The following is a 13,306-nucleotide window of genomic DNA, read 5'->3' on the forward strand; positions in this document are numbered from 1 at the left end:
ATTTAAAATAATGTCAATATAGTAAATAAGATTTATATATATATTCATTAATATTTATAGATATAACCATTTAATATCCAATAAATATATAATGAACTTGGTATTATTCAATAACGATCCGACAAAGTGGCCCTTTTATGTAAATGCCGAGCAGTGTTAGCTAGTATGCAAATGTATCGACTGAAGCGACCCCCCGCACGCAAGAGGCAATTTAAATGGATGACTACCGTTTCGACCCTTAATGCAAGAGCTTAAACCCTTAGGGGGGTTATAATTGTTATAAATTTATAAACCTTTGTATCTCTGTGGATCTGTCTGGGACAATGTAGATTAATAAATACAAATGTAGATAGCATTTGGTACTTGGCTCTCTCTTTGCCTATCAAGCAATTTAAGGGGGGGGGGGGGGGAATTGTTAGTAATGAGTACTATCTGTTTTTTTTTTAATAATGATAATAGATGGTTACCCCGCCCGTGCTATCGGTATACACCAGCGGGGCATCAGTGCGGTATGATAAGTAATGATGAAGCAGATCAATTGGCCCATCGTGACGAATTCAATAATAACTCAATCACAATAGTTTCCAGGGGGAACCGCGCGGAGGTCAACCTAACAGGGTATATTGCTAGCAATGGGATTATCAGTCTCCATTACTAACAATCCCATTTCCCTCTATCAGTCTTAATGCTAGCAGGTCTAGCTGTCAGGTCGACGTGGTTCCCCTTGGAACCTATCGTGTTAAATTCCAGGTGTGTTGCATCACGATGGGCAAACTGACCTGCCTTTTCATTCTCACCAATCATCTGGCACCACGCCAGTGTATACCGTTAGCGCAGGCGGGGTTACCATTCCATTATCATTCATTAAGACCAAGTAAAGTACTTGCAGTGACTATATACTCGTATAGATGTAGACAAGCGGCAGCGTTAATTAGTTAGCAATATTGAATTGGTTCTCATTTCAAATTTATGTTTTTGATGAGATATTGCTATACCAGAGGGAGACTTTGTACAAAAGTCGATTGCTTGGGTACCCCTGTCCCATTCGTGTTTCTACCGTGAAGCAGTTGTGTTTGCATGGCTGTGTTTCGGTTTGAAGGGTGGGATATGACAGTGAATTTACAGGGTACAGAGGAATAACACCTGAGTCCTCAGGAATGGCAACGCATGGTGGGTATCATGGGTGAAACAGTATACTCTGTTATGTCCATGGTACTGCTCATGTCTAGGCGACGGTTACCACTTTCCATCAGGTGGGCCGTCAGCTTGTTTGCCATTCTAAGTTGTATAAAAAAAAACGCATTTAGGCACACCTAAGCTAACCGGCATAAATTTTCGCAAAACTCGAGTACCTTACGTAAGTATATGACGCAAGTTTTCTTGTATAAATTTGTTTGGCTCGTATCCAACTGGAAGGATCCCAATTACCTATGACCTATATTAATTCAAAATACCTGAACACGAGGCTCCCCGTGTATAATACAGCCATTGTATAAGTAAAGCCGTAGTTATGTACAGTTCCTAAGATCTTAAATTAGTCTGAACCGTCTATCCAATGTAAGTTTATCATACATATACCCACTCATATAGATAGTTTGAGCATTGTGGTTACTTAACTGCTTACTGAGCAAAATATTATAAATATATAATATTTGATATAATACCTGTAATAAGCTATAATGTAATAAATTTACTACGTTATAGCTAATTACAGATTTACAATAGTAAATCTATAAATCATCAATAAGTACTAAAAATAACATTACAATGTTATAGTTTTTAAGAGCTGAAGATTTTGTAATAAATAAATTTGTTTATTTGAGTTATACAAATCCAGTCAAGTACCTACAAGTTGAACCCATACGCCGAGGACTCCGTGCATTCCGTTAAATAGTTGTTTGTTTTCGTTAAACTTTAATTTTTGTCACATATTAAACAATACTCCTTTACGAAAACATTCAGTGTCTCGGATAGAGAATATCTTTAAAAGTATACTTCTATTTTTAATTTAGTGACAGCACTCTGTCACTCTGTATAGATTACGAGCATGCCTGTTTCTACTGGACAAAAAAGTATATGAATACTAGCTTTTCATCCTCGTGACCAGGATATGTTCAGTGACCGGAATAAAAGCAGCTTATGTCGTTCTATTCTCTATCCTATATTATCCGTATACCAAATTTCTGTCAAAGGACTTTTGTCAGTTATCCCCGTAATAAAAGTTTGCTTAGTTCTAGTTGCTTAGGCGTTGTGTGAAATGAAAAAAGTCTTTAGATCGTCTATTATTGTGAACTGTTCACAGGTGCTGCAAAGTAAGCCGGTGAGTATGGTGGTGCAGTGGAGCGAGGTGCGCACCGCGTGGCAGGACAGCGACTTCATCACCGAGTGCCTCTGCTGGCACAACGTGTACCGGCAGCGGCACGGCGCCACGCAGCTGTACATGGCGCCGGAGGTAGCCGCAACCAGCACCTTTATTTATAGGGATTTATATTCATTATCATCATAATATTAGACATTATCTGTCTGATACTGCTGAACATGGCATAAAGAACGGTCTGGAGCCTGCATCCATTGAATTCCTACAGTGCATTTGAGGTCGTCACTTCATCTAGGGGCAAAGAGGTCGTCCTACACTGTATATTATTTGCCTGTATGTGATCGCCATATGAATATGTAATCCTGCAAACGCTGTCCGCTAGCGGATCACCAGTGAGCAATGATAGATGAGGATGAAGTTAAGTCAATTATCCTATCGTGATGAAGTCACTGGAAATTAATCACGATTGGTTTCCAGGAGGAACTGCCTGGAAGTTAACCTGATATTACTAATTTTCCCATAGATCCATTATGTAAAATGTGATCGAATTCCGATCACAATTGATCCCAGTATGGGTAATAAAGAAACAAGTATGTAGGTACTATTTATCTGGAAAGGTTCTTTATCACTTTAAATCCCGATTGTGTATTTAAAATATGATCCCAATATTTTAAATTCCATGCTTGTTTTTCAGCTGTGCGATTACGCTCAGGCATGGGCCAACCATTTGGCGCATACAAACAAGTTCCACTACAGAAATGATCGGGATGTGGGACAGAATTTGTACCAGCGTCCAGTCAGCGCCCTGCAGCCTGACGTCACGGGTCAGTCAAGCTTAATACTTCTAAATTCACTGCTCAACATTGCTAAAAGTCAAATAAATTAAAAGGATTACGTAGTTGCTCTTACTTCTGGTATTTTGCGCTAATTCAATTAAATTGTTTGTTACTTTGCTTTTCATACATTCAATCTATTTTTGTGTTTGTTCAATCCTATTTTTATAGCTTCTGTTACTTTATGTGCAGTACCGCTAATCTATTTTGTTACTATTTGTGTCAGGTTCTCAACTGTTGGTAACTTAGTTTGTAATCCTAGACTATTTCTATTTATAATTGTAGGTACATAACCTACAAACGTCATGTGTCTATTGTTTATTCTTATATTCTATACTATACTCGCTTTTATCAACATTTTTGTACGCGTAAATTTTGAAAGTTAAGTAACCACTTGCCGTATCATGATAAACATCAGTTTTTAAGTTAGATCTTTTAAACTTTTCAAACATTGATGCTTTCAAACGACAAGTGAAAGATTATCTTTTCACTGATTGTTTCTTCATTTAAAAAAAAATTGCCATTCTTTATATATGTATTTATATAATTATTTATTTTATGATAGTTTGTTTTCCTTGTGCCTATAATTATTTATATATATATATATATATATCCTAGTTAATACTACTAATGTAGTATTAGCGAAACAAACATACAGATAAATAAAACTAATAATACTAAACTAAAACTAGCAATAATATAAATAAATATGTGAATACTGATACCATCGTGATACTTCTGCCTAAACTCTTATTAAAAAAAAAAGTTTATGTTCCACTTTTATACTTTATCCGAGCTGTACGTATTGTCTACTATTCTCATCTTCGTGTATAATATGGTATACTTTATATATGTGTTATTTATATATATTTATTTGTTTATATATGTAAATTTTTGTGTGTATATCAATTATTACTTGTGCCGCATTCAAGTATTCTAACACTTTCCAAAGGTTAAATGCGAGAGAATGCTTTTGGTGTCAAGTCCACCTTGTATATATAGATGCACTAAGGATAGATATATACTCTTTATTGTTTTTGTTTTAATAGGTGAAAATGGTATGGTAACCCTGTCTGCGCTTTCGGTATACACTGGCGGGGCATCAGTGACTGATAATAGATGAGGATGAAGCAGGTGGAACTGCGTTCCCAGGAGGAACTGCGTGGAGGTCGACCTGTTAGGGTATATTGATAGCAATAGGAACTAGCCTCCTCATTACTAACAATCCCTCCCCCCTACTCTTTATTGTTTCCTCCAAACAATAATAAACTTATAATAAATACAAACAATTACAAGAAATAATCATAGTAAGAAAACAAAGGGTGGCCTCGTTACTAAGAGTGATATCTTCCAGGCGACCTTTGGATGAAGAGGAATAATTATAAACAGTTTGATCGGAGACATGATGAAAATTCTATCATTTCTAAATATAGAGATGTAATGAATAAATAAATAAAAATAAAACAACATTACCTTATAATTCCAGGCCAAGAAGTGTCTTCCTATTGGTACGCAGCGGTGCGCCAGTACAATTTCTTCAAGGAGCCAGACGTCCTTCACGCTAATGTAAACGCAGGTATGAAATTTTCAAACACTACTCATTTCTCCTTCTTCTTCTGCATCGTCTTTTTTCGTTACTCCGGGTCAGCTTTTCTATTGAATGTATCCTGCACACGATTCAATCGTTTCATTACCACGCCTCACTTTAAACGAGGCATAGTTCCAGAGATCCGGGGATAGTTGCCCCCAAAGTTTAAGCTGGGGCAAAGGGGCCCCGAAGTCCTCACTCAACCCTAGAGGGTCTAGAAGACCTGATTAATTAATAAAAAATCGTTTCATATCTACTTATTTATTAAACTAATATTCATTTAATTATCTAATTTTATTTAAATAACTTTATTGACCAAATGTTCTATTCGCCCTATAATATCGGATCCTTAAAACATAGCGTAAAAAAGCTCTTAGTGAACTGGCATTATGCGACAACTGTTCAGAGTAGAAAATTCTTTATTTCGGTTGATCGTATTCATAGACCATGATGTCTCTGTTTTCACTCTGGATCCTATGATCACATGTCGTGACACAATAAAAAAAAACTATTTTTTCATAGAGTAATGTAATTTTTCACAGGTCACTTCACACAGATGGTATGGGTGGCGACCCGCTTCTTCGGAGTCGGCAAAGCTCGTTCTCGCGCCGGTAAGGTCATCGTTGTCGCGCATTACTCTCCACCAGGGAACATATCTGGCCAATTCGAGACCAACGTACTTCCGCCTCTACCCGAAAATTTCCCAGAGCTACCGCCGCCGCCGGCCCACTGACGTTTTTCGATACGTGGCAGAAGATTCAAAATCGATGCCACGTGGCAGAAGCCCAGCTAAGTAAATCGGGGGTCGACACAAGACACTACGACACGGTTTCAAGTATTTATTTTTTGTTAAAAAACATTTGGTAAGATGTATTTCCGAAAATTTAAGATTTTAAATTTAAAAGGCAGTTACTTACAATTACATTTCATAACGACAGGTAACTCGATCAGAGGGTCTACCATGATATGAAATTCCGAATATTCGGACTCAATTTTATGTTTTCGTTCATATCGAAATCGGCCCAGGAGTTTAACATTTAACTCGTCATAAATGCTGTCATAAAAGTTTAAAGTAATGATATTTTAACATTTTAAAAATTTTTAAACGGTATATTATATTTAAATTTAACATCAAATTTGTTTTTCATCAATCCATTTCGTTCGGCCTCAAAATTTCGGAAAACATTTCTTGGTAGACTCTCAGGACGCTTGTAAAAGCTTCGAGATCACAAAAATATACCTACCTAATCATGGAAAATATTTCGTTTAAAAATTTACAATTGTCAAAAAATATCTCCAGGTAACCAGAGGGAGACTTTGTATAAAAGTCGTTTGCTTGGGTACCTCTTTCCCATTCGTGTTTCAACCGTAAAGCAGTTGTGTTTGCATGGCTGTGTTTCAGTTTGAAGGATGGGATATGGCGTGAATTTACAGGGTACAGAGGAATAACACCTGAGTCCTCAGGTATGGTAACGCATGGGGGGTATCATGGGGGAAACAGTATACTCTGTTATGTCCATGGTACTACTCATGTCTATAGGTGACGGTTACCACTTTCTATCAGGTGGGCCGTCAGCTTGTTTGCTATTCTAACTTGTATAAAAAAAATATAAATCTGCATTCCACTACGTCTAGGTAAGTATAACAATAAACACAAGGATTTGATAATTTTCCATGAAAAGGCAGCGAAATCACAAATCCATTTTAAATCATATAATAATTGATTAAAGTAATTATTACATACGTAATCGCTTGGTGCATTTTAAAGTCTTCTAAGGAGAAGCGTAACAAATAGTCCATTTTGTAAATGATCTTTGTTGAATAGAGTACGCACTAGTCCGTCTTAATAGCTGTTAACATCGTGGACGCCGTCCTAAAACAAAGCTTGTTATTATTATATCTGTCATAATATTACTGTAAAAGTCCGTACGTTAATAAATCTTGGGTTTAACTAGTAGATAGGGGGAGAGGGGGGAAGGGATTGCTAGTAATGCGGACTACCAGACCCATTGCTAGCAATATATACATATTATAATAATATATATATAATATATAGCCTGTCAGGTCGACCTCCACGTGGTCCCTCCTGGAAACAATCATGCTGAATTCCAGATATATTCATCACGATAGGGTAACTGACCTGTCGTTTCATTCTCACTTATCATCCCTCACTGGTACCCCGCAAGCGTATATCGTTAGCGCAGGCGTTTTTTTAAAATGTCAATGTCATTATCTTATTTTTTTTTAAATAGCGCACACGTTATTTAAAAAAAAAAATAAGATAATGACATTGTAGCCCCGCCTATGCTAACGGTATAGGCTAGCGGGGCACCAGTGAGAGATAATAGGTGAGAATCAAAAGGCAAGTCAGTTAGCCCATCGTAACAAATATACCTTAAATTCAGCACGATAGTTTCCAGGGAGGACCACGTGGAGGTCGACCTGGGTCCCATTGCTAGCAATATATCCTATATTGCTAGCAATGAGGCTGGTAGTCCGCATTGCTAACAATCTTAACCCCCCCATCAGTAAATATTAGAATTTACCAACATAAGTTGGTAAATGTAAGGATTCCATAAAAAGTTTTTTTTGTCATAACCACGACGCATGCACCACGCTTTAGACGTGTCTTAATATTATGTCTATTTTTTGACATTTATCACGTCTCCTGAGTAAAATTTAAACTATAATCACGGAACACTTCGGATTTTTAACATTAACAGTTGCCGATCTTATATTTTACTAGAATATTTTTCATTTACCGTTGCTTGGGCTTTTACAGTAACATGTGTAAACATTATAAACCCCACCAGTTGGATATAGATATAACCTAATCAACATTTTTAAATAATTTTAATAAAATATGCCGAGGAATCTTTTTTGCGGAACACTAGGTACTAAACTATAAGGAAAATACACGGCCTAAACATGTATAGTTCGTTTACGATAACATAGCACACCACTCTAAAATCCAAAGAATTTAAAATGTGCTAGTAAAAATATTTACAAGGTTTCGACTAAGAAATATAATACTTCTGTGGCTGGACCGCTATTGAAAATTTTTCTTCAAAAACAGAGCACATGACCATAGCTAGGGGGGAGGTGGGGGGCGATTGATGAACAATGCCATACCTTAAAATGAAAGGCCCCAAGAAAATTTGACAGATACGCTTTTTCGAAGTCACTTAATTATGGCTTCCACCTTACCAAAAAGTTCTTTTGCTCTACCTTAAACATGGGTCAAACTACGATCCTGGCTTAACGGCAATATCTGTATATGGTCACACACATTGAAATAAAAAGTTAGAGGGGCGTGCCATGTTAACGTAGACAATCTACACCTACATTTGCAAAAATACTTTTAGAACACTATAATGGAACATATATTAAATGCATTAAAGTCCATTTTGGCTTTGTACTTAGTCAATTAGATAGAATCGTTGTGACCCTAGGTTGTTTTGCCTGAGCTTGAATTTGATAATAATTTTAAATTATACCCAATAGTCAAACGCACAGGTAAGGTTTTGTAATAAAATTAAAATATATACTAGGCCTACACCTGCCATAGTTTATTGATGTCTAATGAAACTATAGAAATCTTTTGTTGGTGCTTATAATTATAATCTCGATGTTCTTTATAGATATTTCAACTCAATTTTTTAGATAATGAATTAATGATGCTTTTTAGATGTAGACCTATCTGTGGTATACAAATCATTGGATTAGAGCTGATAACGAGTAGATTTTGAAATTAAAACAAGTTGGTACAGAGTTAACAGATAGGTAGCGCTCACTACAGTGGGAGCATGGCGCCCTCTGCTATTTGCTGTCAAGAGCTTTTATCTAGTCCACCTTACACGCTAGGTATTATAAATTTAATATTATTAATTTACATAAATATATTTAAGAATCTACTCAAGCGCCTGCTACGTTAGTAAATAAAAACTATACCACCTGATTACTTACGTCTTGTAGTACCTGCATAAAACAACGAACTTTAAAATGTACGTGATAAATTAACAAAGTATCCGACTGTTAAAATGCTTAAGGAAAATAATTTTCGCATTTTTTTTTATATATATAAGTTGAAAATGAATTCATCAGCCCATTATTTTTCATTAGAAATAGTGAAATGAGGATATTTTACCTATTGCAACCTTAAAGTTTAGGAGGCCCATAACCTTAAAATAAATTTGACAACACACAGAAGAAGACGGATCTCATGGTAGGAATTAATATGAGACTATTTATTATTAATTATTCGATAATTATAATAATACTATATTTTCCAATGCACCTAATTTCATAGATGAGATAGTCAAAAATATTTATTTTTTCTGCAATAGACATTAAAAAGGTATCCAGACACGATCAACTTAAAGTGAACTTGTTCTTTTATATACTTTTTGGGCATTCAATCTTATAATGGAAATTTCCACCATTATGCAAAGAAGAGTTAAATTAACAGTATTTCACATCACTAGAGAAAGAAAATAGTAGAAAATTTAAATTAAAACTTATTTTTAGTATTAGCCTGATTCGAACTCATGATCTTTGGGTTTTATAGGTTGGGGTAGAAAACCACTAGTCTATGTATAGCTCCCTTTAATATGTGTATTCATTGTAATAGGCACGTGGTTGCTGTAATAATTCACTGCCCCTTCTCCCCTGTCTTCCTTGGCGGTTGTTAAATTACATACAATATACACTTGTTGAATTCTCATTAAAATTAAAATCATATAATATAAATACGAGAGAAATACGTATATATAGGTATTCGTATACGAATGTCGTCCAGATTTTGGAATAAGTAGAGATATTTAAATTAATATCATTTTATATGTTTTTTTTTATTTTTCCATCAGTTTTTTTGTTAAAAATAGATCAGTAGCTATTCGTTATTTGTAGGTATGGATAGTATACTATTTAATGTCACTTAATCTTACTTATTTAACAAATTCTTGAGAGAAGAAAAGTAGGGTACGCCGTTAGAGATTTCTTTATTGTCTAATATGTCTACTTACCAAATAAAAAAATTATCACAAAGACGTAGAAGTTAGTCCTGCTTTTATTTTACGATGCTCGTTATTGTTCTTTGAATTTATACTTATATATTTTTATTGGTACAAATAATCGTTTTTATATAACATCCGCTCTTGATTGTATTCATTTATTCAACATTGAGATTACACTTATTTGTTAGTGTAATTTTGTACAACAGAATTTACAAGCAAATTTTAGTATATTGCTTATATAATTCTCTATATTTTTACTCAAATTTGCTTACGAGGAATAGGAATACACATGGAATAGTGAGTTTTTTAACTAAATTATATAGTTCCATATTTAAAAGTAAAAAGTTTATTTGAAGTTAGTTACGTAAAACAATCATTTGAGAATCATCTTAGGTACTCTGGCTGCTTTTTGCATAACTACTTGTAATTTTAATTGTTTGTATGTATATAAGTCAACAGTACTTATATCGTCATAGTCGTAGAATACTGACGGATCTTTATAGGTAATATTTGTCAGATCCGTCAGTATTCTACGATTATGACGATATGACAATTTCTGCATCAACCCTTCTATAGCTGAAAACATTCTTTTATTTAATATAAGTCTTTTGATTATAATTTATAAATAACGTTAAAAGTATAATAGGTATGTATTTAGGAACATAAAGGAATACCTATTTCTTTTTTTTTTTCACTAGCAAACAGCACTAAGTTTTTAAATATCGTCATAGAAAACCGTTTCTAAGGATTTTTTTGCGATTTCATAATCTTCATACCACTGTTATATGATCAGTATATGATTTAGCGGTATAAAAAATAAAACTGTAAAATAAGTACCTACTTCTACTTAAATAGCAACTAGGAATAAAGTATAAATCTTTGAAACGCACGGAGTAAGCTTGCTTTTACGGTTTAAACTTAGAGCTAGAAGCCACTAATTTTCTACCGAACGCTTACGGACCCCTCTAGATTTAGGAGGTAGGCTGTATTTAGATTTATGTAAGCTACATAGGCGCATTTTAGGGGGAAAGTGTAGGCCGTGCTCAGCACAGAATTTAATAGTGCACATCTTGGAGCAGTGTGCTCGCATCCTGGGATGCGAGTGGAGCTTTCAACTATTCGTAGACATGTTTATGCCGCCTTTTTAACGGGCAAGGTCTCCCGGAAAATAATCTTCATAACACTAATGACAAGCAATAACATTGTTGTATAATAAAAAGTGACTTTTTTTCAGTGGATAATAACGGATTGGGGACCCCGCCTGTAATAATGGTATACGCTGGCGGGGCACTAGTTTTTTTTTAATATGTGATAATGGAATGGTAATCCTGCCTGCGCTAATGGTATATGTTGGCGGGGTACCAGTGAAGTATGATAAGTGAGAATGAAAAGGTGGGTCAGTTAGCCCATCGTGATGAATACACCCGATATTTATCACGATGGTTTCCAGGGGGGGCCACGTGGAGGTCGACCCAACAGGGTATATTGTTAGCAAAGGGGCTGGTAGTCCACATTGCTAGCAATCCCTTCCCCCCGGCGGGGCACCAGTGAGGGATGATAGATGAAAAGGAAAAGGCAAGTCAGCCCATCGTGATGAATACACCTGGAATTCAGCAAGATGGTTTCCAGGGGGTGAAGCCAGAGTATATTCTATCTAGCAATGGGACTAGCAGTCCGTATTACTAACAATCCCTTCCCCCTAACGAAAGTGACTAGGTATTCCTCGGCCTAGATAATTTGGTCTAGTCGTATTACTGTAAGTAGAGATTATACAGCACCGCATCTACAATTTTTGCACAAATACAAGTACATACTATTTAGATGCTATATTCTAAAGTTATTCCAAGGATTTTGTATTTCTTGTCGCGTTCCAAGGATTCGTGTAGGTAACTCAGTAGCGAGTGATGATTGGACGGTATATTATCATTAAGCACCTTCCAATGTTATACATTTAATCGTGTTTGTACTCGTATACCTATAAAACTTTATTTTGTTAAAATATTTAATTACAAATATTTTATTTTCTCGATAAAATATGGATTTCAATTTTGACAAAATTAGACGGCATTTCGTTTGAAAAATATTCATGTACATCAGTAATGTAGAGAATATTCAGTTTTACTTATCAAGTATCGAATTAATTTTACAAAATATGATACTATTGCTTCTCTGAATTGGTATTATTTAGGTATTTAAGAAGTCCATGAACTTTAAATTTAAAATTTAATTTATTCTTTTGAATAAAAAATGGCAGGTTTTAAACAAGTAGATATACTATGAGAAGCTATGTTATTTTTTTAAATTAATTAATAAGAGTTCACAAAACTGGATGTGCCAAATATTGTAGTTTCACTGTTCTAATATGTAGTGTCATTTTTCCAGTTTTTTTTTAAACTTACCAGTTAAAAAAATCTGGACATAGGTATATTATTGGAACTATGATTTCATAAAATGGCAATGCATGAAGGATATCATGGCTGCCGAAGTGTACTCTGTTAACCATGGTACTGTTCATGTCTACAGGGGACGGTTATCACTTTCCATCAGGTGGGCCGTCTGATTGTTGCCATTCTAAGGTACATAAAAATAAGATGGCAATGTTTTTATATTAGTTGATTGTATATTATTTTATTAATAAGAAAAAAGTTTATAAAGTTAATTTAAAGATTGTTTCCCATAAGGTACATACAAAATACAGATATTAAGTAATTATTTATGTACTATGTGTAAAACATGATATTGTTAAGTTGTTAAATTGTGTGACATACATACATAGATTGCTAGTGCTTTGTATTAGATTTGTGAATGGTTATAATTAAATTTTATTATGAATTAATTAATCAATGGCTGTGAATTGTTAACTGTTATTATTAGATCAGATATGGCTTGGCAATATTTAGCTAATAAACAAATACAAAATATATAACGTTCTTTCATTTTATCATTGACTCACCAGAGCATCTCAACTATTTTTGATTATTGTTCAAGACACAGAGATTAAAACTACCATAGAAGTGACAATATTAATTTGGAGGACTATGGTATTCTTAAGCAGCTGACGGGTATCTTACATTTTTATAAAATGTGTGTGTTGGTTTATGATTCATTTATCTATGAGGTGTGCATTAGTCAGAGATTGCTGCCAGCTGTTTTGCAAGATGTATTTTCCTTCCTATTTTGACACACAAAGTGAGATAGGGAGGATGGCCTTTTCTTCTTCATATCCTGATAAACCCTAAGGGGGAATGGATTGTTAGTATAAGATATGAGTAGCTCCATACCCTGTCATGTTACCGCCTTTCACTTGGTACCGCCTGAAAACTATCAGTTAATTTTTACTAAATTAGTCAGGATTGACTAAATGACTTACTTTCATTCTCAACTATCATCCCTGACTAGCATCTTGCCAGTATTTGCCAATATAAGTGGGGTTGCAATTTTATCTAAAAAAAATGTAAGACAATTTGGGAATTAGCAGAGTAATTGGAAAAATTAATGCTCAATATAAAAAGACTTGACAAAAATGGATTACAGTAAAATAAAAGTATTTGAA

General features: G+C 34.7%; 1 protein-coding gene across 1 annotated transcript in view; it reads left to right on the forward strand.

Annotated features, from left to right (window-relative positions):
* The window catches only part of LOC113523086 (uncharacterized), a 29,676-nt gene extending 24,205 nt beyond the window's left edge, over positions 1-5,471 (forward strand). The window contains exons 4-7 of the mRNA XM_031914000.2: positions 2,303-2,452; positions 3,012-3,141; positions 4,637-4,726; positions 5,281-5,471. Of these exons, the coding sequence (XP_031769860.1) occupies positions 2,303-2,452; positions 3,012-3,141; positions 4,637-4,726; positions 5,281-5,471 (561 nt within the window). The remainder of the gene's footprint in view (positions 1-2,302; positions 2,453-3,011; positions 3,142-4,636; positions 4,727-5,280) is intronic.
* The last annotated feature ends 7,835 nt before the right edge of the window (positions 5,472-13,306 follow it).

The sequence above is a fragment of the Galleria mellonella genome, unplaced genomic scaffold (genome assembly GCF_026898425.1).
Source record: "Galleria mellonella isolate WM207_F2 unplaced genomic scaffold, CSIRO_AGI_GalMel_v1 utg962, whole genome shotgun sequence".
In the NCBI taxonomy this organism is placed as follows: Eukaryota; Metazoa; Arthropoda; class Insecta; order Lepidoptera; family Pyralidae; genus Galleria; species Galleria mellonella.